The 25680-nt window shown below is 41.2% G+C and overlaps 2 protein-coding genes across 4 annotated transcripts in view; one reads left to right on the forward strand and one right to left on the reverse strand.

Moving 5' to 3' along the window:
• The first annotated feature begins 3219 nt into the window (after positions 1 to 3219).
• Positions 3220 to 16408, forward strand: ANKLE2 (ankyrin repeat and LEM domain containing 2). 3 transcript variants are annotated; one of them, XM_005421445.3, is made up of 12 exons: positions 3220 to 3647; positions 4599 to 4790; positions 5610 to 5803; positions 6630 to 6818; positions 7132 to 7254; positions 7601 to 7667; positions 8305 to 8486; positions 9862 to 9968; positions 10807 to 11000; positions 11599 to 12280; positions 12418 to 12549; positions 13363 to 16408. In XM_005421445.3, the coding sequence occupies exons 1-12, from the start codon at positions 3227 to 3229 to the stop codon at positions 13574 to 13576; spliced, it is 2697 nt and encodes an 898-aa protein (XP_005421502.3). In that variant the 5' UTR covers positions 3220 to 3226; the 3' UTR covers positions 13577 to 16408. The 3 variants fall into 3 exon arrangements, with proteins under 3 accessions (XP_005421502.3, XP_030913238.1, XP_030913236.1); XM_031057378.1 differs by having other exon boundaries at positions 8305 to 8455; positions 9930 to 9968; XM_031057376.1 differs by having other exon boundaries at positions 4599 to 4739.
• A 662-nt stretch (positions 16409 to 17070) lies between these two features.
• PGAM5 (PGAM family member 5, mitochondrial serine/threonine protein phosphatase) overlaps positions 17071 to 25680 on the reverse strand; it is a 9360-nt gene continuing 750 nt past the window's right edge. Inside the window, exons 2-6 of the mRNA XM_031057465.1 lie at positions 22738 to 22916; positions 21395 to 21520; positions 20913 to 21001; positions 20493 to 20623; positions 17071 to 18702 (exon numbers count right to left, since the gene is read on the reverse strand). Of these exons, the coding sequence (XP_030913325.1) occupies positions 18552 to 18702; positions 20493 to 20623; positions 20913 to 21001; positions 21395 to 21520; positions 22738 to 22916 (676 nt within the window). The 3' untranslated portion in view covers positions 17071 to 18551. The remainder of the gene's footprint in view (positions 18703 to 20492; positions 20624 to 20912; positions 21002 to 21394; positions 21521 to 22737; positions 22917 to 25680) is intronic.

Raw genomic sequence — 25680 nt, forward strand, 5'->3', positions numbered from 1 at the left:
CCGCTCCCGCGGCCCTGCTGCTGCTGCTCCCGCTGCTCCCGCATCCCCTCCCGCACCCTCCCCGGCCCGGGTCTAGACATAGGTGTGCGTTTCTCCTCCCTGAAAAGCTGTCCCTTTTCCCCCTCCCTTTTTTCTTTTCCCGTGGTTTATTTCAAGTTTGTTCAGCAGCTCCCTTTCAGCCACGTAGTTCATAACTGGTGGCTCATTTGCCCACAGGCGGTACAGACAAATCACCCCATCGCGGAGCCGCGGTTGCTCTAACATATGCAAATCCTATCAGCCGAATACAGCCAAAGACAGGATGTGACTGTCCATTCCTGCCTCGGAAAAACAAAGAAAAACCCAACAAAAACAACCCCAACCTAAAAGAATATTTTTTTATATTATTCATTTACTGAAAGATTTAATAAGAGTAGAGTAAAATAATACTGCCATCCTTAGTAGTCAGTCGTTCATTCTGTCTTGGGTCTAGTCTTAATTTCTTTTTGGAAGTAGATTCTGCTGCTTCATACTGACCCAGTGAGATAAAGAAAAATACAATTCTTGCCTATTCTTCCAGGATTTGATTGATTTGGAAGAACCCTAGAACATGTTGTTAAAGCAGTTACTCATATTTGCAAAGGTAACTCACAAGGCCTTACGTGCTGAACTAGAAGAGTAGCAACCTCAGTGCTGGCTGTGCTCTGGATCATTTGCAGTTATATAATACATTTTACGGTTCAAATAATCTCATTTTGCACCTGCACGTAACAAACGGTCGAAGGATTGTCTCAATATGAGCAGTTGCTCTTTGCAGTCACACATTTTGTTTTGGACAGATCAAAATAGGTAATGAAATTAAAAACCAATATTGCTTATCTAAATTAGCTGAAATCTCATTGTCAGAACACAAATGGATTTTGTGAGAGTTCTGTGTTGTCACTCCAACAATGTTTTCCCTATTTCCACACCAAACGCCCTGTAGAAAACTCTTCATACTACCAGCAGATCTTAAACCTCATTCTTCACTGCTGGTCTGCTTTGCCATCTCATTTTGATTCAGTTGTGGCAGAGTTGTAATAGACACACAAAATAAATAACTTTTTTTTTTAACAGACAAAATTTTGAGCACTAAGATTTAGGTACCAGGTTCTGTCAAAACATGAGAAATCACTCCCTCACAGCATTTTTTTGCTTAACCACAAGGCAGGAAGGATTTTTGCGTGTTCCTGTCTACTCTCCATACATGAATTATATATATGTACAGGTCTGCTCTTCTGCAGAATGATTGTGCTAGTTCTGAACCCTAAAAATAGGAGCATTCCTCAGCTAATTCTTTAAGGTGTTATGTTGACTGCTCAGAGTGTTTTCACTGAGCTGTTTTTGCAGTGAACTTTCTCACCCCCCTGAGTTTTCATCTTTCTTGTGATTTTACAGTTATGCAGTCTCAAAAGGAAAATCCTTAGAATAGCAAGTTTGGATATTTTAATTGACCTTAGGGGCACATCCCTTAATTGAAACATACTGGTATCAAATTTTATTTTAAAAAAATAGAGGATTAAGAATTGAAAACAAGTAAGAGGATCTTTCATACCTATTGTTGTAGTCAGATAATCTGTTGTGGGCAAGTCAGATAATCGAAACAGTGAGGTTGCTTGGAGGCTCAGGAATCACAGGGGAGCTGCAGTACCTTGGGGAGGTGGCTCAGCAGCATCAGCTGTGGCTCTGCTGCTCTTTGGTGGGGTTTTTAATTGGAAATACTCTCATTTCCCATTGTTTCAGTGAGATTCCAGTTAATACTTGTGAAATATTCAGGGGCTGAGGTTATGTTGTTCTTAAACCACAGGCATTCAAAATAAGATGTTCATAAAAAAAAAGAGACAGCTCCCAAAGGAAATGTCCCTCCAAGGAAACAACCCTCAAACTCACATGACTGTTGACTTGTAATAATTGAAGGACTGTTGAAGTTTGGCATTAAGTACATTTTCATAGTGTTTCCTAATACTAGGAATGTGTTTGTTCTAACTCACATTGCAGTGAAACTTAATGTGGTGCTGTATGGATGGCTGCTGAAAGCTACAAAAACTTACTGTGTGCATTTAGGTTTTTTAAATATACAAAAAGTAGTCTTAAGTTTCACTAACTGAGTATGAAACCTGAAATTGAAAATAAAGTACTAAAACAGCCATACACCCTGTCCAAAGCAGAACAAGGCTCATGAAATGGCTCAGCAGTGGAGGAGGGGGCCGTGCAAGGCAGGAGTGAAGCAGGCTGAGGGAATAGCACAGCTGAATCATTCCTGTCTGGAGCTTCCCTTCCTGAGCAGTTGTGCCAGGGGAATCACAGCCTGCCTGCAGGTACATGGCTGCAGTTCTGATGAAATAATGGGAAAGCTTCTTACATTTTGGAGCTGCCCAAATCCTGTATTTTTCAGCTGTGTTTTTCAGAGCAAGGAATTTGTGTTGGCATCAGCTTGGTTTTAGTGTCTTCTTGCTGAGCAGTGTGGAAGCTGTCAGTGTGGATTACATGGAGGGACATGAACCTGGGGAATTGGATCATAGCAGAGAGAAGGATGTTCCTTTGGAAATGGAGAAATTCTCCCAGCTTCTGTTTTCTGTTGGAGAGGGAGATCTGAAAAGATCAGTTGTTTTTTTCTTCTGGCTGTTTGCTCTCAAAACAGGCCTGGGAAACAACATGCTGTGTACATATTTCCAGCCTTGCATCACAGCCAGAGAAAGCCTGCCCTGGTTGCTGCATTGTGCTTGTCCCCATGACTTCTGTCAGCCAGAAAGTCCTGAGGAAATACTAGAAATAGTTCTGTGCCTTTAGCTGGAGGTGCAGCCCCTTGTCTTGGGGCTGACTGGTGCTCCTGTCCTTGTATTGCATTGCACAAATAAATTGTGCCTTCTTGTCAGGAATCAAATATTTCTTTTAATGAGTAAATGCTCTAGAATGAGTTTTCACTCTAGAAGAAATTGAAAAAGGACTACCAAGAACAAAATGCAAGCTGTAAAAACTCTTTTAAGTGGTCGAGAGAGGAGGAAGTAAACTTGCGATGTGTCTGGTAGCTTAAAAACATTGAATTGAAAATTTTGATTTTTCTGCACTGCAAGGATCTCTTCAGAATCCCAAGAAATTGCTAAGAGGCATTTTTTTCCTTTGCTTTAGTACACCATTTAAGTAGCAGAAGAAGTTTTGGTTTTTACAGTTTTTCTCCCTTTTTGCCCTTCCTGTAGGTGGAATAACAATGGATACAATATTATCCCGATTAAAGAAGCTCAGCCACGATGAGCTTAGAGAAGAGATTGTGAGAGCAGGACTGAAATGTGGGCCCATTACTGCAACTACAAGGTTTATTTTTGAAAAAAAATTGGCTCAGGCACTGTTGGAGCAGCAAGGAGCACTGGAGGAGGAAGGGTCTGCTATGCCAGAGGAGGCTGCTGGAAATGTCCCAGTGAATCACAACGGCCATGGAAGTGCTTCTGAGGAGGTAGACTTTGGGTACTGTGTGGGTCTGAACCCTCCAGAAGAAGATGCTGTGACACTCATGAACTGTTCAGCTCCAGCCTGTGGTGCTGAATCACAAATCACTGCTCAGACACCATCCAGAGATCCTCCGCTGTTCTATGGTGTTTGCCCAGTTTATGACGACATATTGGCCAGGAATGGTAAATACTCACTTCCCTTATTTCCAGTGATAAAGCATTTTGGTCATGGCTGAGTAGAGTTCTTTTATGTAACAGTTGTTCTGAACACCACTGCATTAGTATTGTAAGCATTGTTTGAAGTATTTTTTTGTTCCTATAAATAGTATTTATTCTGAGGCAAAGGAACAACAGTTCAAGACATCCCAGGTGTTTACCATTACAGTTCCTACATATGAGGATCCTCTAATCTGTGTAGCTCAGATGAAGAAGATTATTTCTTATTGCTACTCTGGGACCCATCCTGTGCCTTAAATCCCTCTCAAGAATAAAAAGTAACCCTGTAAATAAACAATCAAAAAACTATTTATATTGTCATCAGTTAAAGCTTAAATGATCCCTTCTAAAAGTTTTCACATCTTCGTTTCTGTTCCTGACAGGAGTAGAGTTGTGCACCGGATTATTTCCTCTGAGACAGTAGTAAGAATTCTTACTAAGAAAAGGCACATTAAGATATCTTTATCTGAACAATATCATTTAAAGGAGAAGAAGAAGGATTTGTTTATTATCTAAGATACTCTGTAGAGATCTTAAAGTTGTGAATCAGTTACAAAGCTGGTCTTTCTGAGCAAGGCAGCATCAAAAGTAATTCAGGGTGAATAAGCTCCAAGTTTGCTTTTCCATCTGGAATTGAAATGCTTTGTTGAAGGTGGCCCATCCACTGAAAGGGTGTTGATTGATGGGAATGGCTCAGCCCTGTACAGGGATCGCCTGACATTACCTGGAGAGTGTGGGAGGCTCCTACTCAGTTTCCAAGAGACAAGATTTAAAAGGACTTTTGACCTTTATGTTATGTTTGGAAGAGAAACAGTCTGAGACCAAAGCTGGAATGATAGTCTTAGAATTCTGTAATCTGTCTAGGAATTGAAATCTGAGATTATTGAAACAATGCAACTTTGATGATTCTTGTTGCAGAGAGAATACATGTTTATGAAGATAGGAAGGAAGCTCTCCAGGCTGTTAAGATGATAAAGGGTTCCCGTTTTAAAGCTTTTACAAACAGAGAGGATGCTGAGAAATTTGCTAAAGGAATCTGTGATTATTTCCCATCTCCAGGCAAGTCCTCTTTATGTTTGTCTCCAGTGAAAATGGGATCATTTAACAGAGGTAAGTGGGGAACTTCATCTCTCTACAGTAGATGCAATAGACAGCATTGATTTTTTCTTTTTGTGAGAGAAGCAGCAGCTGCCTTACCAATGCACTAATAACAGAAAAAAATTCAAAGGTGAAGCACTGAAGAAACTGAAGTTTAAAACAACTTTTATTTTAAGTGTAGAAATGTTGAACATGTCGAAAATATTTTCAATGTAAAGTACCATTGCTACTCTTCTAAAGCTGAAATGTAGGTAATGGTCTGCATGGATACCTTGCTTAGTATTCCATGGTCATATTTGTTAGGATTCACTTTTACTCATGGACTTCAGGATTTTCAGGTTTAGCAAGATGCTGATAAAATTGCACAGTATATTTAAACTGTACTCAATTCTTAAGTAAATTTGTAAGTTCAGAAACAAAATGGTAAGCACTGATCATATTTCACAGTGTTCCCTGTTGCTAGATTAAAGTGATTTAGGAGTTACGGAACTCCTAAAAATTGCAGAAGCAATTTTAATAATGAGAAAATGGTTGTTTCTTGCTGAATTTTGCTTGGGATGGGAGCAGACTGGTAATTACAAAGTTTACCAGTCCCTATTAAAGTCTGAAACACTTTTACAAGTTGATTGATCATTTTCCTCTCCCTCCCTATTACTAATTACTAGTGTATTTAAATGTCTTGTTATTGAGTTCAGTTTCCTTACTCCTGTATATTAAAGATGCCAAATTAATACATGGTTTAGATTAAAAGCATAATTTTCAGGGCCTGGGTGTGCAGATGGTGATCATGGAAAGAATGTATCTAGAAAGGAGTGATTTGTTTTTTGATAGATGGCTTGTGCTCCCCTGAGGGTGACACTGCAAATAAGGAGAGAGCCAACAGCTACAAAAGTCCACGGACTCAAGATCTCACAGCTAAGCTTCGGAAAGCTGTGGAGAAAGGAGACACAGCAACATTCTCAGACCTTATTTGGAGTAACCCTCGTTACCTGATTGGGTCAGGAGACAACCCAACTATTGTACAGGTGAAAAACCAGCAACAAAACACGAAAATCCGGGTTCTGGTTTAGTGATGTAGCTTTTGGGGCCTGAAAGCAGAAGTGGAAGGAGTGATGTTTTCTGCTTCTCCTTCAAGACACCTTGCTCCACCCAGTGCAGGGTTTCTCTGTTCATTGACAGCAGCTGGGGCACTTCTCTGTAAGTCCCCCTGAGAGCTGCCTTTGCTGCAGCAGAGCTAAAGGAACTGAGTGTGCAGTTCTTCAGAGGAGGAATAGTTGTCATCAGTAGTGCAAGGAATAGGCTTGTCTTCTTATTCTTTGGTCTCCTCCAAGTAATTACAACCTTTTTAAAACAGACTAAATTTAAGGACCAGGGTAGGGCCTAGGCTGTAATTAGGTGTTCCTACAGCATTGCTTACCTAAGTGCCTCTATTAAATTCCAAAACCATGTATAAGGTGCCATTTAGCAAACACTGACTATCTTCAACTTGCATCAGACCAGCTTTGTGAAGTTGTTGAAATTTTTTATGTAATATAGCAAAGCAGCTGAATTTTTTATATCTATACCCATTTTCCTACTCTTTATCTAAACTGGGCATCCTACCTCCCTTTATTGTGTAATATCTTAATGTATTTTTTGCCACATTCTTTCCTTAAATAAAGGCACTGAGTGTAAGAATAATTTCATTAATTATAACAATAATACGGGTGTAAAGATAAATCTTTACAAAAATATCCATGTAAAACTCTGTGTAGGAACCCATGTATTTTCACAGTTAAATCAGTTACATCTCTGGGTGTAAGAAAGCTGTTTAGGTTGAGGTTCATTCTAATACTGGTCTTTTTTTTCCAGGAAGGGTGTAGGTACAATGTCATGCATGTTGCTGCCAAGGAGAATCAGCCTGCTATCTGCCAGTTACTGCTGGACACTCTGGAAAATCCAGAATTTATGCGGCTGATGTACCCAGATGATAACGATGTCATGTTGAGGAAACGCATCCAATATATTGTTGACCTTTACCTGAACACTCCAGATAAAATGGTAAGATTTGGGGGGTTACCTGGTTTATTATTATTATTATTATTATTATTATTATTATTATTATTATTATTATTATTATTATTGGAAGGAGTTAAGGGAGACTGAAAGAGAACAGAACAGAAGGGGAGCTGTCCATGAATTCTGTGGGTTTTGGTAATCATTATTCCGCGCCATAGTGGGAACAGATTTGTTAAGAGCTGAGATAATTAGTCATGACATGTATTTACTTTCCTCAGTCTCAAAATTAAATGTGTGGTATTGACTTTATAATCTTTCTAAGTGGATGTGAATTTTTTCCTTTTTCCCACTGCAGTGGTTTGATACTCCGTTGCATTTTGCTTGCAAGTTTGGGAATGTGGATGTGGTTAACGTGCTTACCTCACACCCAGCCATTGTAAAAAATCCAAAAAACAAATATGATCAAACTCCAGCAGAAGTAAGTCTCTCCATGTCCACAGCAATCCCAGAAACATTATCCTCATCAGCATTTTTCATATTCAGACATTACTGACTACCATAGATGGAAGACTTGTAGTAAGGTGCTAGTGTCATAATTAAAGAGTAAATTCTGTATAACATTAAAAATATTTTATACCGATTGTGTAGTTGGAAAAGTTTCAGAATTTATGAAGTTGGATGTATTTTAGTTGCTCTGTTATGAATTAAAAGTACTGGGTGAGATGGGTAGGGGCCAATAATGTGATTTTTCTGAAAGAACACTTTGCAGTTGATTTGAAAATGAGATTATTACGCTGCCCTAACAAATACAATTATATTAACAGGTAGTTTGTGAAAGAAGCAAGAACAAATCTGCCGAATTGAAAGAAAAGATAAGAGAGTACTTGAAAGGTCTGTATGCAGAGTTTGGTACTGTATCAGGCGTGTATTTTGGCTCTTGGCTGTCTCCTGTTTGCTTTCTGTAGCATTTGAGTTCATAAATGATGCTGCTGTACAGTGCTCTGCGAACCAAAGGGAAATTCTAACACTGAGCAGGGATGGAGAACTTTTTGTCTTTTAAATGACAGTCAGCACTCTTAATGTATGGATCACAAGGTTGCCCTCATGGCTCTGTAACACAGGCATGGCCCTGATTGAGTAAGCTTGGAGCAGAGTGTTCAATCTAAAAGAAACAAAAACCTTTTGCAGGGCAAGAGGTGTATCTGTCATGCTGGGGAGTCTTGTCATTTTATAATTTCCTTGACACAGAACTTTCTCTGTTTTGTCGTGTGTTTAGGTATTTGCAAAAGGAGGTTGTGAAAAATGTTAAAGACCCCGAGGGAAGGGCTTTTGGGATTATTGCAGATGTTTTTGTGTTTGAAAGAGAACCTACACTAAAATGTGATCTGTAATCACTGGAGCAGTGAGTCTGAATTACAAGTAGTTTTACTAAGATGGTTCCGTGTACAGGTGCATTGGTAGTCCAGGAGGAAGCAGCAGGCTGATGTAATATAAGCTGAATGAGAAAGCTCTGTATGATTTATTTTAGGTCACTATTATGTTCCACTCCTGAGGGCAGAAGACAATTCCTCAGCTCCAGTCATTGGGGCACCGTGGTCGCCTGACCAGACGGATGATGGCCCCCAGAGAACTTGGCCTAAATACCCTGGCAGCCCCAAAGACCCAGTGCTGTCCATCAGGGCTTTTGCAGGCCCCATGAGCCCCTCAAAGGTAAGGAGAGAATTCCCTGTGACTCCAATGCCCATGCTTCTCCTTTTAGTGAATAAAGATCCCCACAGGGTTCCTTGTGTGGTGTAGCTTGCTCCCAGAACAGATTGTGGCTCTCTCTTTGCTGAGGAGATGGATTTTCTTCCGTGGAGAAGCACAGAAACTTGTAATTTTTTTTTTTTTTTTTCTGAAAACAGAAATGTGGTGTAAATAAAAAGAGTAGAAGTTCAGTCAAAAACTGTTTTCTTTTTCCTCTTGGAATCTATTCAAGGGGCACCTTTAGCATACCTTTCATTTCTTACAGTTGCTGTAGCTTTCTAACCTGAAGCAAAGACTTTCAAAGCAGCTTTTGAATCAGTTTTAAAAACCTTAACTGTATCTTTATCTCATTTCTAGAAGTTGCCACTGGATGTTAACCTCTGCTTGTTGAATTAACGTAAATATATTTTGCTAGATGGAAAAACTGACAACCAAGTAGTAGGTGTTGGGATGGTTTTGGAAATGTATTGACTGTATAGTGGAAAAGCAAAATCTTCAGTTTTCAGAAGGAATACTTAGATATCTGTTAAATATATTCCAGACTTACAGGTGTTTGTTTGACTCATTTATTTAATGTGAACATGCTGCAAATATGACTGCTTTAGAAACAGTGAATACATACAGTGGAGGACTGATGGTTGCATTCTTTAAGACTGAGTTCTACCAAAATGCTTAATGCTTTTTCTTCTAAAAGTTCTTGATCAATTTTCTGTTCAACTGGCAGAAATTTAAATATCATTTATACTCCAAAAAATAATCTCTAGGGTATAAGCAGTTCATAATTTTGATTGCTGACATGTATTTTTAATGTCTGAATGTAATTCTTAGTCATCATTGTGATCCTTGTCGTATAAAGTGAAGTGCAGGATTTTGCAAAAAATTTCCCCTGAGGCATTCCAACTTCAAAATAGACTGCAAGAATTTATTCTAATAATTGTAGCAAGTCTGTACATTAAAAATATCCCTTTTGCATACTAGAAAAAAATGACCAGGAATCTTTTTTAATTAAATAGAATGACATGGCAAAATCACAAGACACGTCTGTTTCCTGCTGCACACACGTTAAAATCAGGCAGATGTGGTGTCTGTGCAGTTGATTTTCAGATGATTGTACATTATGGTCCTTCTCTTTCATGAGCAGTTAAGAGATCAGAGTAACCATCATTAGTGAAAGGAGTAACTTTAGATCCAGTGTGAGATCCTTCATAGCTGGAGTTGAGCAGAATTTGTGGACAGCAAACAGCTAAACATCTTCCAGGCCTGTGGGTAGATGTGTAGCCAGCACTGAGTTAGTTCATACTGTGGGGGTTGTTTTTGAATTTGTTTCTGTTTTTTAAAGGCTGAAGAATTTCGCAGGCTGTGGAAGACTCCACCTCGAGAGAGAGCTGGCTTCTTTCACAATGTCAGGAAATCTGATCTGGAGAGAGGTGTTGAAAGAGTTGGAAGGTATCTGAAAGACTATCAATATAAAAACTTAATAATAGATCATGTAAAAGCAAAAGACTGTGCTGAGACTACAGTTATTACTCACTGCACAATATCTTGGGGCAAAAGCTACTGCAGAAATAATGAAATGTTTTGCAGTTGGATTTTTACTATATTTTTGTGTAAATAAGATAGTTAAAATGTGAGACCTGGCTTTCTTAGCTTTGGCATTAAAAATATTTTAGCTGTTATTGATGGTATGTATGGAATGCTTTTCACAGACATTTACTTGCCTCATTTGTCAGATCTAAAATGATGCATAGCCTGTTCTGTGAAAGTGAGGGATTGTTAAAAGGGAGCAGAATGAAAAGCTTCTAATACAAATTGGCTGTTTTATAAAAGCTCTGTGTGTGTTGTGTGTCCTTGCAGCTAAAATACCTTCTATCAGCAACATATGGAAATAATACTTTGTTAAAAGCTGACTGCATTTCATTCTTCAAAATAATCCCTCGCTTCCTCCTCCCTCTCCCATTCCCAAATAGAAAAAGCTGGTGCATGCAGTATCAGTGGGGATTCTTCTCTATCTGATGTCTAGATACAGTCAACTTAAAGATAGCAATGTTTATGCTGCCAACTGTAAAAATAGTAGATGAAATGTAAAAAATACTCTAGAACAAATGAGGTGATACTTTGCTAAGGATGTGTGTGTGCTTTTGCAGACTGTTGTTGTGGTGGGATTGTGTTGCCTGGTTGCTTCTTTGTGCTCCTGTTTGTAGCTGTTAAAATGTTGTCAGAAAAGTTGTTGTCAAACTGATACTTATGTCTTCACAAATGATTCGTTTTATTTTATTTATTGCAGGGAGTTAGCTCATGAACTGGGGTTCCCGTGGGTTGAATACTGGGAATTTCTGGGCTGTTTTGTTGATCTGTCTTCCCAGGAGGGGCTGCAAAAATTAGAAGAGTACCTGAGTCATCGTGAAATGAGCGAAAAGGCTCAGCCAGAAACAGGGGAAAATGAAACCTGCAATAGATATAAAACTCCACATCCCTCTGGTAAGAAAAGGGCAAATGCTGCAAACAATGGGTTGTACCTGGGGAGAAGAGAGACAGAAAAACTTGGTGCCCAGGGGAAGCAGTATTCACCTGTTGTGGTTGCTGTTATTCACCTGTTATCCAAACAGTCTGAGTACAGCATCAAAATAAAAGCCAACTGTGAATGTAGAAGTACAGACTTTATCCTTCATTTGAAGTAGTTTATTTGAGTGTAGCCCCCAAATGAAATCCCTGTAAGAAAACCTCTGTATGTTTTCACTCCGAGCATTTGGGCATTCATCTTAAAACATAGAATTTTGTAATCCACAGATATGGAATAAATAACATTTAAAAAAGAAAATAATGATTCTTTACAACTGTGAACCTGAAAAGACACAAAAAGCAAAACCCAGGAAATCTTTTATACCTTAGACCACTGCTTGCCATGTGTGTATTTTGCACTTTAGCTTTAGTCAGGTTAGTTCATGCTGTTACATATAGTCAGAGAGGTCTTCAGGAAATAGAATAAGGCATTAGGATTGTGCATTTTTGTCCTAGCTTATGTACTTGACATGCTGTTTAAAGTCTTATGTGTTGCTCTTGTTAAAATTGTTTACAGGCAAAAGCAAAAAGTCCTGCAATTCCATTTCTGTTGGAGCATTTTTGGATGAGGATGATGATGACATGAGCTTAGAAGAAATTAAAAACAGACAAAATGCAGCACGAAACATCAGCCCCTCTCTGGTGCCCAAGGAGCCCAGCATTGATGCCATTGGAGATGCTGAGTGTGATATCCTGTCCATGGAGTGTGCAGGAAACATCATAGAGACCTCAGCTCACCCTCGGCACTATGAGAAGGGGGCTGCTGCCAGCAAAAATGGGTTTTGCAGTCCTGTGTCCAGTAAAAGGATCATCAGTGACAGAAAGCAGCTGCATGATGGGTCAGAATGCCTCATGTCACCTGTTTCTAATTTGATGTCAGAATTTGAAGGCCTGTCATTCCAAGAACAAGAGGTTGCAGGAGTATCTCATAAAATCACTGAAAAAACTGAGAATGAGGGCATTCTGGACAAGACCTGCTGTGCAGTGTCACTGGCAAGTTCTTCCGAGCCAAGTGTTACAGGAAAACATGGAGAGACCAAGTTAAGGACAGACCACAGAATATCCTTAGAAAAGGAAAGAGTGTCCAGAGAACCTGGGGTTCAGACTAGGGAGCCACAGCAACGTCAAGAACTTTCTTCCCAGAAGTTTCTTTCGAAGACTTCACCCACAAATTACAATTTAAAGTTATTCCTTCTTGGGTAAGAATTGCCTTTTTAAACTCTTACTTGCACAGACAGTCTCTGCTGATATAAAACTAAGTGGTTTGGAATTGGGGTGTTTCATTGCCTGAACAAATAAATGGTTCGGTTTTCATCTAGTTCTGTTTCCATTCTAGGGAGCAGCCCTCGAAGCTGGATGGTGATGTCTTAGCAGCTATAGAAGGAGCAGAGATTGATCCCCAGAAATTCCCAATGATTTACAAATGGAAACACGCAGTGCAATCGTACTCCTCATCTGACAGGCAAAGGTATTGCTGCAAACTCAGTCACAGGAGCTGAAGTACATTTTTAGCAGGTCAGCTTGAATAGCAGAATTGCAGGCCTTGTTGCTCCCAAACCCCTATTATAAATTCAGCAGAATTAACTGTGTTCTGAAGTTAATCACCAAAGTCTTTTTGTCTGTTGTCTATTGATAAGAGTTTCCTGATGCTGCAGTCATGTTCTTTCCATTCTACTGCTGTCCCAAGTAACTTGAGCATGTCTCCACAGACAAATCAGATGTGACTGTTTTCCACTTGGCCAGTGTCTCATTTTACTGATTTGGTACTTGGATCCTTCACTGGACTCAGTGATAGTTGTGCTGTTGGTTTGTAATTCATCCCTGTTGTTGATGCAGTGCAGGAATGTTGTGTTTGTTGCCTTGTGGTACTTAGATTGTGCTGAGGGATATTAAGGTGAATTTATTATCTTTATGCGTCTTATTAAGTGGTTTTATTTTTACTCTTTATTACCCCAGTCCAAAATAACTGTTCATGTGAAGGATGGTGTGTGTCATCATGGCCATTTTGAAAGAAATAATGTATTACTGATTTGGGCAACACAATCTATATAGAATATAGAATATATAGAATCTAGAACATGTAGAATATTGGGCAACAATCTAAATAGAATATTTCATGCTCTTCCTGTTCCTTCTCTTCTTCCAGACCTGTCTCTTACCATACAGGATTTTCCTCAGCTGGTGCATTGGTTCTGAGATGGAAAGTCATTCTAGTTAAACTGCTGCTCTCATTATTGCGGTTTCCTTTAAAATATGTACAATGACTTCTGATTTCTTTCAGTTGGCCAAGTCCAGCGTTGAAGGCAAGATTCCAGTCCCAATCCATGGCTGCTGGTCTTCCAAATGCTTCAGTGTATCCTAGTTCAGGAAGAAACAGTCCCATCCCAGGAAGTCCGGGGAAACACGGCACCTCCTTCCCTCCGGAGCCCGGCAGCCCCGGGCGCTACAGCCCTGCCTGCATCCTGCGCTACTTTGCAGAGCCTCCTGCCCACTAGAGTGCAACTCCTCATCCTGGGACTTCAGTTCTGTTCTCATTGTTAGAGTGGAGGAAAAACTACAATGTTACTAAGGTGACATGAGGTTTGTACTCAGCTATTTATTTTTCCTCAATTGAGGACAACTGTATGTTTAAACAATGGAGTATATGTCTTAATGCCACAGACGAGGTAGATTATTACTGGTGATAAGCAAGAAGTTTGTGAGTGCAGTTGTCCAGTAGCTGAATTAACCCTTGTTGCCAGTACCACAGTGGGCTGAACTGTCCTTAGCAATGGTGGTAATTGCTATCACTACTTATCCTCATTGTAATGAACACACAGCCCTCAACTGCCTTTCTTGACCTTGGATAGTCGAGGAAATGCATCATCAGCAAATAGAACGTGGGAGAGGAGATTGATGGCAGAAATGTTCTCCTGCTTGCAGGGGGAAAAGCCTAAAATGTGCCTGGGAATGCGAGGATAACTTTGCCGTGTGGAGCAGGGATGTGAACCCCTGTGCAGAAGCAGAGAGTGTTTCCAGCCAGCTGGGCTGGGCAGTTGATACCCACAGCCACCCTCACCTGTCTGTCCGTGTGTGTGTGCACAGATCTGCACAGAGACCCTCGAGGCTCTGCTTGTTCTGAGGCTGTTACAGACACTGAGATCTACTGAGTGCTTTAGAAACAGGGCACTGTAGAAACTATTGGGATTCCTTTAGTGGTAGTGGGAAGATTTAAGGAAAAGAAAAGCTTAAAAATTAGCTGGTTATTTTTTCTCCAGAGACACTATTAACACTAGCAGATTTGAATAGTTATTACAGAAAAGCACATCAGCAATAATCTCAGCAAATTTACCAGCAAGATACTTTATCTTAATGGTCTGGTTTGTAATATATTAGCATGGTAGCCAGTGGCCCAGGAGGTGGCTATTTCCCAGCTGTAAAGAGAGAGGACTAAGGACAAAATATTTTTATGAAATCTGAGCTTTTACTGTGTCTCTAGTGTTGATGTGGTAATGAGTTTTTGTTACAGCAGTCAGTAATTTTATTCTGCAGCCTTCTGTAAGAATGACTTGTTTTGACAGCGTGATGCTGAGAATAAGAAAGCTTTTCAAAACTCCAGAGAGTTTTCCATATCAAGCCTAGTGCTTGTAATGTTGCATGAAAGGCTTCCAGAAACAGCTCTCTAGGTTAAAAAAAAAAAAAAAAAAAAAAAAAGAAAGAAAAAAGACCTATCTACTGTTACAAGATAAATCTGATCAGAAAATGAAGTTCTGCAGGACTGTGCTGGTGAGAAGGGATGGATTAGGATGGGCTGGTGCCACACAGTCAGTGAGAGCTCAGAGCCACCAGGCAGGGCTGGAAGAGAAGGGCACCGAGTTGAGCAAACACGGGTGGGAGGCAGGAGGGGCTGGCCCGGCCTCCCCCAGGGTCCCACCCACCCCTCGGGGCCATTCCAGAGCCGGGGCTCTCCCACGGCAGTGACTGTTCTACACAAACTGTGCACCCTCACAGCTTCGTGATTGGTACAAACCTAAACACTGCACTTAATGCATTTGCAAGCTCAGTAGTGCCTTTTGTAATATATTTTTTTAATTAAATTTTTTGTTCTTTTGGAAGTTTTTTTTAAAAAGTGGCATCCACTTACTATGGGCAGATAAAATACAGTTTTTCTCTGGGCTTTCTGAACAGGATGTCTTTTAATGTCCCTAAGTTGGATTATTTGGTGCGATAGCTCTCCATGGGGGGAGAGACTCCTCTTTTAGAAATTATTTAAAAAAAAAGGCTTATTTTACTCTTTTGTTAAAATTGAACCTAGTTCTATGGAGCTGGACATTAGGAAGAGCTACTTTACATAAATGCCTCTCATTCAGTCATATTCCAGACTAGTATCAGGGGCTTGGGGGGTGTCATACTTTAGGAAACATGTTTAAAAAAAACCCAGAACCAAAATCATAACCTTCTGCTAATAAGTATGTTAACTGACTTATTTCATAAGGGTTTTTTGTTGGGTTGTTTTTTTAATTTTTTATGTAGTAGGCTCCATGGTCTCAAAATATTTTAAGATCCCACATACATAGAGTTTTACTCCAAAAGAATTGAGATTGGTGTTTTGGTTTTTTTTTTTTTTTTTACTGGGTGGTTGGGTTTTTTCAATAATTTATTGTAAATTACATCTTTATCATTCTGGAGAAATTGATCAGCTGATGTAATTGCCTAAATACCATGTTAGAGCCAAACTGCTGGGGTAAGTTGCTGTGGGTGCAGCTGCTGTTCTCCATCCTGGTCCTTCACAGCTGTGGTACAGCAGCCTTGCCCTTTTGCTAAGAGTTTGTTACTGAGCCAGGAGACTGATACTAACACTCTAGTTCGTTGTCCTTTTTACTTTTATTATGCTTTGCTTTATTTTTTTAATATTTAAATGTATGTTACTGGTATGTACATGTAGCCAGACACCCCCCACACCCTTGCCTTTCACTTTGTAATGTTGTTTTGGTTCAGTCAGGAGAGTATTTTTTTAACTGTGTTATATAATGTGCATTAGTCCAGTTGTACTTCACTTACGAGGTCATTTTTCTAACAATGTTACTTCAGCTATGACAGAAATAGCAATTTATGCAGCGATTTGATCATTTGTGATTTTGTGAAGAAAGCCCTTCAACACTGAGCCTGTGGAGACACTTTAAATCAGAGTGATAGTGCTTGAATTGTGTTTTCTTGGCCAAAAGTTCACTTTTAAAGGTGCAAAAGAGCTGTGTTTTTGTTGGTTGTTTTTTAATTAGCAAAGTGTCATGTTAAAAATACAGAAGTATCCCACTTTCTATTAAAATCAAATAAATAGCTGAAATGAATAGCTGTGTTGAATATGGGATGTGGGGAGGAGGAGCTGGGCATGACAGGGCAACTCACTGGCTTGTCCAGGCCTTGCTTGTACAGTACCTGCAGCTTTTGTGTGTGTGCACAGTGACAATGGACTACACCACCAAAGACTTAAGAGTCTGACAGTGTTGAAGAGACATGAACTCAGCCTATGGTAAAAAAGACATAATTTTAAATTTCACACTTTCCACCCCCACCTTGAGTGTCACCAAAACTATTGTTAATTTCTGTAGCTGTGCAAAGAGGTGTTGTGTCCTCTGGTTGCCCACCAAGAGCTCATTCACTGACACAGGGGCTGTAGAAGGGGATGTGTGTGAGAGGGTACATGTGCACCCACACAACACTAAAAATCACAGAATTTTCATCTCACAGGAGCTGGTTCCTTGTGGTGGTGACAGAGTCCTGCAAATGGCTGTGCTCAGGCTACAGCAGTTCCCCTCCTGGGCAGCTCTGTGGCTGATGACAATTAACTGCTCTGGCTCCCACATCCAGTTTACATTTCAGGTGGTTGGTGAAAGAGCTGTTGCCCTGAGCAGTGTGGGACACACCAGGTCCTGCACCAGCAGTCCCTGCAGAGCTCCAGCCACACCTGCTACAGCTGCCCATGCAGCCATTCAGCTGAAGAGACAGGAAAGACAGACAGACCAAGTATTTTATTCAAAACTTTAAAAAAGTTAATAGACAAAAACTGATAAATTATTCTCATTCCATCAATGAGAGACATGTCATGATGGTTTCCTCTTGCCCCCCACACCTTATACTACACAATAATCAGTTTGTTCCCTACTCTGTTCCTTGAACTTATCCTGATGTAGCAGCAGTTCAGTATCAAGCCCTTAAATCCTCTTCTCCATAGGCTGTGTGCCCTGATTATGCTTCGTACAGCTCTGACAGGATTAAGTTCAGCATCATCAACATCCTTATTGATCAGAGAATCTGTCAAACAAGTTAGTTATGTCTGCTGATCTACTATAAACTGAGCCAAGTTTCTACATCAGCTCAGGGTAGCCAGCAAGCTTCAGAATGCTTCTGAGCCCTCCCCTCCCACAGGCCCAGCAGCATCAGAGCTGTATGAAGGGGACCCTTGAAGCATTCTGCCCAATGCCTGTCCTATACACTCGCCCTAGACAAGCCACCCCATGGCCACCTGCTCACCATTCTGGCAACAGCAGTTTGCTGCAGTGCTGCAGCACCTCTGACCTGCAGCATCACTACCCTGAACTCAGTGGTGGTACTGCTCTACTCTGAAAGTAAGGTATCAACAAATACAAATCAGTGGAAAGAGCACTCAAAAATATATCAGTAACTGAAAGCACTTTGAGAAGGTTGCTGCTTTCCTTTCCTCCCATCTTACTGCTACAGTCCCATCCCTACAGACTTCTCCAGACCATGTTTTGGTTAAAGGCTTTACAAGCCTGAAAAATATTCTTTAAACATCTTAAAGGACATCCTGAGGATGGTGGAACACTTAATATAAGCAGCAGTTAGTTCTAGCACCACAGCTCTGAGGCAAATGTTTTTTTACCCTCTTTCCTTCATGCTCATAACCTCCAGGCACAGTTTACATGGGCTTTTTGGGGGCAGAGGGGAACAATAACACAACATCAACATACACACTCAACAGCTTACAAAAACTGAAGCTTTATCCCTTTGTCCTTTGGACAGCAGAATTCCCTGTTTGTCACTTCTGGAGGAGCTGGAACAAGCTGGCTCATCTTTTCTTTTAGCTGCAGTGTGATACAAGGCTGTTCACACCAATCGCTTTCCTGCACAAGAAAAATACCCACAGGAGCAAGCTTTGGTTAGAGAAATTCACAGCGGGGTGAGGGAAAAGTCAGTGCTCTTACAACTGCTGAGCAGACATTCAACCTGTATTCCACAGCTCAGCTTTGAGTTTTGGGGAATACTTAAGGACTGGACATGTTCAGGCTTACAAAGGTTTCTTCTTTTCTGGACTGAAAGGCAGATGAATATGAAGGAGGAATGGGGCTAAAGGACATTTTAAGACAGCATCACACCCCAACGTAATAAAAATCTAGTGGTACTGTAGCAGAATGTGCTAGTGCAAAGAGACTAGAGGCAGCTCCTGGACAGCCTTCCATCCATCTGGCTCACTCAGGTGCGTGTGATTTTGTCTGGAGGCATGAAACCTGTGTCACCCAGCGTGCGAAGGGCCACTCTGCCGTTGGGACGGATCACCAAGTGAGTGATGCTGCCGTTGTTGAGAGACAGTCGCAGCCAACCTTCTGGGGGGAACTGCAGTGCTCTGGGGACAAAAACACATCTATTAGTAATTCCTGAACAGTTAGATTAACCAAGCCCTCACAGCATTATCTTCTATCCCAGATAGGGGGGAGAAGGAGGAGGAAACTCAAAATTGCTGGGCATTGTGGAGCTTGTGTACCAATGCCCCCAGTCAGCCTTGGAAAAAAGCCTTTTCTTGTGGAAATGCTGTAAAACCACAGCGTTGGTAACTGGACTGGGGCCAAGAGTGCCCTTGGCTAAGCACAGTCCAGCAGATGGGTGTGATTACTGCTGACAGGATTAGTTCAAGTGGACAGAAGGCAGCAGCTCCACACAGTGAGGCTGCCGGGAGTGCTCTGAGCAGCCCCTCACAGCCAGGGCAGGGGATGGCCCAGCGAGGCTGCAGCAGCACCACAGCACCTGAGCAGGTGGGACAGAGCTGGCTCAGCACCCAGGGGCTGCCTGAGCAGAGGACCTGGATGTGGCAAACTGTGACTGTCACACTCCAGCCACACCCCCACAGCAAAGGCAGCCACACAGGATTCCCTCCAGTGGCCTGCACACACCTAGGGAAGAAATTCACTGGAACTACTTTCAATGGGCTACATCATTCCCCAGGAAGGACAAGGACAAGTACATTGTGACTTCGACAGAAACACAGCATCACAGCTGGCCTGCAGTCATTCTGAATTTCCTAACTCAACAGCCTCAGGAGCTCCATCAATTGTATTAAACAGCTGGAAAAAATACCATGTTGCCTCAAACAGCTTTTGCCTCTGATACTGAGGAATAACTTTGTTTTGGCTCTTATGACAGTCTTGTGGAGAGTCCAAAAAATGAAATACCAGCTACAGCCAAGCTAGATTTTTGTACTATCAGATTGACTGCAATCAAAGGCACAGAAGAGACATTAAAATGAAGAGGAAGGCAACAGCAAAGAGAAAAAGTATGTAAGTATTTCAGGTAAAGCCTTGGCAGGAACAACATGGTATTTATTAGCATAGGAAACAATAACCTGTTTACCTGATCAATAATTTCAAGTACAGCAATTTTGAAAAGCTCTAAAACAGCCCACAGAGCAGACAGGCTAGCATTTACCTAGCTCAGCTAAATAAAGCTAACTGAAACTGTTGTAGGTATTGATCAGATTAAAGTTTAATCACATCTGTCCTGCTCACGACAAATTATCTTACAGACAATGCTTTGTTGATGGGGAAGAGAAATAAAACAGACTCAGCTGGCTGGATACAGAGACAGGCAAAGATCCAGAACTGTTTTCTCCTTTATGAACAACCTTGATGTTATTGGAAAGATCCACTCTCCCTCTCCCAATAATGCAATACTGGATGGTACTGCAAAAACACACTAATGCAACTTCAACATAACTCAAAAATATCCATCAGTAAAGAATTCCCAAAACAGAATCAATCTTTAATTATGTAAGCTCAAATTCATGTCACCTCAAAGAGACGCATCCAGTAATGCATCTATTTGTAATCTTTTCCAACAGGCACTACCCTCAGGTTTATGGAAGCAGAAGCATATAGTAATTAAAGTAACTGTCCAGATGTACAGAAAAGGGTACATTTCACTGACTTAGCCATTTTTGCTTTAGAATTAGAATGGAAGTGTTCTAATTATCAAATGTACCTTGATGAAGTTGCAGCAGCAGTTGCTCACAATGCAGGCACTGATCTCCAACACTTCAAAGAAGTGAAATCAACTCATCTCCCCCCTCAGTGGTGGCCCAAGCCAGCCCTGTAGGATGAGCCCTCCCTGGAGCAGCCCCAGGAGCAGGGCAGGCAGCCATACCTGCAGACGATGTAGCGGATGACGTTGGCGTGGCACACGAAGATCTCGTAGCTGTCCTCCTCCTGCTTGGCGTCAGCTCGGTGGATGAAGTTGCGAAACGCAGCCTCGATGCGAGCTCCATCTTCGTAATACTGCTGAGGGCACAGTTACACAGCTCACAGCAACACTGCCTGCATCCCTCATCTCCTCAAGAGCTCCTGGTCACTGGGTGCACCCTTGGGGCTGAACTCATGCTCAAGCACTGCAGGTTATTTTAACTGCTCTGCACTCTTACTGAGCAGGAGGAAAGAATGCAATTATCTAAGGGCTGGGATAACAAACATCAGCTCAGACACTGTAAGTTATTGCTACTGTCCATACAGAGTATACTCAAAAACACCCCAAACCATGAATAAAAAAAAACTTTAAAGAAAAACTTACCACAGCTTCTGGTTTCCAGTGGGAGACTGGAGGGTCTGGTTCTATAGGTGCTCCCTCTCTCAGCAGATCAGTACTGATTTTTTTGACTCCTGAAATATTAGATACACATTCAGAAACAAGTTGTTCACATGCCATTACAAACAGCCCCACAACTCTCCAATCAATACATTTTTCACAGTCTTTCTTTGAGGAAGGCTTACTCTCCAACATGAATCTCCCCAACAAAACTGTTTTGCCATCGGCAAGACAACTTATTCCAACTGAACAGAACGGCCTGTCTGTTACACTTTGGAAAAGTGTATTTGTACTTTTAAAGATAAACTGGAAACAAGCAGAATTACAGGTTTCTTTATAAATACAGACATTCACACAGGGCTCGGAAATGGCTAAATAACATCTCATCCTTAAGGACAAGCTTAGAATTCTACTGGAAGCAGTTTTAAGAATCAGAAGACAATGAAAAATTAGGCAAAGTCTCTTACCTGGGAGATGTTTGCTTATAATTTCAGTTGTTTCAGTTGCTCTAGTCATGGAGGAGTGGATAATCTGATCAAATTTTAATCCCAAGCTTGCCAGCCTGCGTCCAGTCAGTTCAGCCTGCTCTCGACCTTAAAAAGCACATTCATTACAGAAATTAGTGACATTCCCATTAGAACCTTGCACAAACTACCAAGAGAGTTGTCCAGCAGATATAAAAGGTCTACATCAATGCTGGGCTTTTTCCTTTCAAAAAGTAACTGGACAACATTTTCATTAGAGCCACTACTAAGGCCAAGCTTACTGGTTGGACAATTTCAAGTCATACTTGCATCAGTAGGAAAAAAATTCTTTGTTTCAATTAGGAAAAAAAAAAAACCCAAAACTTACTCAGCAACTTTCACTGAAAGTGAAATCAATATCCCTGCCAGCCTCATCCCCAGGAAGCAACAATCCCCCTCAGGCCTGACAGTGTGCTGTTGTTCATAAAGGCAACACCAGCTTGGCACAGTTCACAGCACCTGGGCAGCCTCAGGCAGGTTCAGCCACCCTTCAGGCAGCCAGGTGAAAAGACAACAGACAGGTTAAGTCACTTAAGGCACAGGATGAGACAGGATTAACACTGTGCTTTGTTACCAGTTTAAGACTGCACTTGGGGCCTGCAATTAGCATTTCACTCCTGTTTGCACACCAGTAATTGAGATGTGGGTGGGAAAAAAATCCACAGTCATAATTCTTTCCCTTCGGAAAACAGTGTTGGCAAATATATAATCAAGGAAGTGTTCACTGCTTTTCAAGTACATAATTAAAAGTAATACTAATTAGCATCTGAGACCTAGTGACAGGATCAGTGAGTTAAGATTAACACAGACAAAGGTTATCCTCAATTCATGTAAGTGATTAGCAGTACTCCCAGAAACAGTGACAAAAGTGGAATGTATTTAATTATAAACACTCCAGCTGAAAGTCAGAGGTGTTTTCTTTTTAATAAATCAGCAGATGAAGTTAAGAGAAACACAAGAAAAATCCATCTCAATGAAGTTTAAGAGCCACAGCCCTTAGGAATTACATCAGCAGGCATGAAAGTTTGCTAAAGCAACCTTAAGATAATTTGGAGTTGCCTTTGACAAGTTTCTGAATGTGTTTAGAACTCTCTAAATCACATCTTAATGTCTGGATCAAAACTGAAGAAAACACACTTATTCATGACATCTTTCTGCCACAAAGGAATACAGAAAGTAGACTGAGGTTTGGCAGCAAGACCCAGAACAGTGCTGAGTTACTGACCTCATCAGGTAAAAAATAATTTCCTCAAGATGCAGAGCATGATGCTGCTGGTGATACCTACCCAGTGGGGTCAGAGTCCTGTCTTTATCAGCCCGGCCATCCAGGTGGTACTGTGAGTGCCTGATCAGGAATATGTGCCTGGTGGCTTTTGCTTTGCAGTGATCCAAGCGAGAGGCGAGCTCTTCTTCCCCCGTTTCTTCATTTTTCTTTTTGAGGTTGATAAGAGCCAGTGGTTCACGTCTAAACAAACACATTTAAAGAGTCATTTTTAGATAGGGGAGACTAAGAGGCAGGGGATTTTTACAGATATGTAGTCTTGCCTTAATTCCAGACATAGCTGAAGAACTAAAACCGACACCTGAGTCACCTGTATCATGAAACTGATTCAAACCTTTGTGCGAAAAGTAAAAATAAATGCCCACATTTATTAAAAAAAAAGTTAAGTCATGGGTTAAAAGGCCTAACTTGACATAAGTAAATTTGCCACTTAGTCCCAGCCACCTGAATTAATTATTGGGGAAAAAAAAAAAACAACCAATGAGCAACAGAAAAACTTGTAGGGTGTAACAGTATGTTTTTTGACAAGAAAAACTAACCAGGAAGGATACCCAAGAAAAGAGGAAAAGGTGTTGACTGACCATTAAAGAAAGAAAATGCTTCATGTCTAAAAGGCCCTGTGATAACACCTACGAAATTTGCACTTCATCAATCCCATTTACATCAAATGACAAAAAAATCACCTCCCCAACAACATCCTGGAAAGACTCCAACCTTCTTCAATGCACATTGAGAATTATTTTCTGCTTTAAACTAGGTCACATCAGGTCTCTCCAGTAACATTTTTATTTTTCAGCCTGGAGTGTTTTATTTATCCTTTCATCTTTTCAGCACTCTCTCCCCTCATGCCACTTTAATCTCTCTTCCACTTGTCACAGTGCACACGAGCACCCTGCTCTGCACATCAGCCAGACAGCTGACCTGGTTCTTCCTGAGGACAGGGATCTCCCCCTCTCTCTGCTATCACAGTTTAGTGCTGCAGATCTCCCACCTCCAGCATCAACCCTGCCCAAACCTTCCCTGCTCTGGGTCTGGGCCCCCCTCTGCACTGATTCCCCACCCCATTAATGCAAATCCTTTTCTATATCACTCTGCCCCACAGCATATTTTATTCATACCACACCTCACTTCTTCCAGTATTAAACTTGTTTATTTGATGACAGATTTTTTAAATGGAAAATAATTTTTATTCAGTTTAGGAAAAAGTAATTTGCTCACAGAAAATTCCTGCTTCCCACACCTATTTCTCACAGCAAGCCTGGCTGTGCAAAGCCCTCCTGCCTCCATTTTGCTTTCCTGAACACATGATTTCCATTAGACAATGAGGCTCTACACAGTCCTCAAGCTGTTAATTCCTCAACAAGGCATTAAAAATGAAACAACAGGCCAGTAACAACAAGTTCTATCGCTACTTCACAGGATACTTTTGATTCACTGGAAACTATACTGCTGGCAAGATATAATAGGAAAACAAAAAAATCTTTAAAATCAATTCAAGCACATTAGTAAAGCAGCAAGGGGAATAACTCATGTGATGTCTGCCATTACGTATTCCACATGAATGAAACCAGATCTGTCCTCTCTCAGAACTGAGCTGCACAATTCCTGTGCAAGTGGCAGAGACCAACATTCCCCGTGTGATAATACCCTGTCAGACCAATAACAAGTTTGATATTTGCATTTGTTTGTTTCAGACTTGAAAAGCCATTGGTTGTTAAGAATATTGTAGTATCTAGTTATCTGCTCAAGACTTGACTTTCTAAACCTTCCCTGCTCCCAAAGAACAGTGGTCAGATACTCTGTGTATTTAAAAGCCATTTAACAACTTTGCACATTAACTGCTTCTGCCAGTAACATCCAAAAGCCAAGATTAAGATTTCAAGCAGGCACAACCTAAGGCACAACTGGTAGACCACAAGCAGCAGAGAACAAATTGATCTGGGGTAAGTAATATATTCCACTGCCACTGTTTGCACACTGTGATAAATGGTGATTGGCTATCCTGACCTGCCAGGAAGTATTATCTGGCCATGTTTGCTCAGGCAGTGGTGACAGCACAGTCTCTACTTCCTGGATTGGTCTAAAAAAAAAATAACTTGAGTCTGAAAGTACTGTAGAATCCTTGAAGAAAATCAACCATTTGGCAGAACCAGGAAGGCCTGGAGCTGCAGTTAAACAAGCAGCTTTAGTACCTCCCTCAGTATAATTGTGTAACCAGCTCTAACCTTATTGAATGAAGGTATTTTTATCACTGGGGGGTACATAGCCCTATTTACACGAGCATTTAATCCCGTAGCCTCTCAAAAATTAAAATTATGCATTACACAATAAAAATCTGTTAGTGCTTAAGTTTGGATTTACTGTGATTAAGCTGGAGCCTGACATGAGTCTCCCCTGGGAGATAATTCTACCAGACCGAACCCAAATGAGCCAAAGCTCCATGCAGATATCTGCACGTTCTAATTAAAGATTCAGAAAAATGTAGCCAACCATTGCGTGAATGTGTTTCAACGCTGAAGAACACGAGTGAGTTTGGTTCAAAGCCACAGTGCCTTTAGAAGGATTTAAGCCCAGGCAGCTCCATGAGCAGCAGGCCCCGTGCCGGCCCAGCACGTGAGAGCGCCTGGCATCCACAGGGAGCTGCTGCCGGGCTGGAAAACCCTGCTGCAGACACACAGCAGCACCGAGGCATGGCTGGAAAATACATAAAAAAGGCAAGCTTCTGCTCAGCTTACATTTATCACAAGCCTGAGGCTTGGCAGTCGCGCTGGCGGAAAGCATCAAATAAAGGGACCTGCACAGGATAAGTGTCCGAGCTGTCTGAACAAAACCCAGCGCCCGCTCATCCCTCCAGAGCTCCAGCGCTCCACGGGTGCTCACGAACTTCAGCTGGATTCTGCTCTGAGCGGGTCACCACACGGAATTTCACCGGCAAACCAGTCCCGTC

This window comes from Geospiza fortis, unplaced genomic scaffold, assembly GCF_000277835.1.
Source record: "Geospiza fortis unplaced genomic scaffold, GeoFor_1.0 scaffold408, whole genome shotgun sequence".
Taxonomy (NCBI): Eukaryota; Metazoa; Chordata; class Aves; order Passeriformes; family Thraupidae; genus Geospiza; species Geospiza fortis.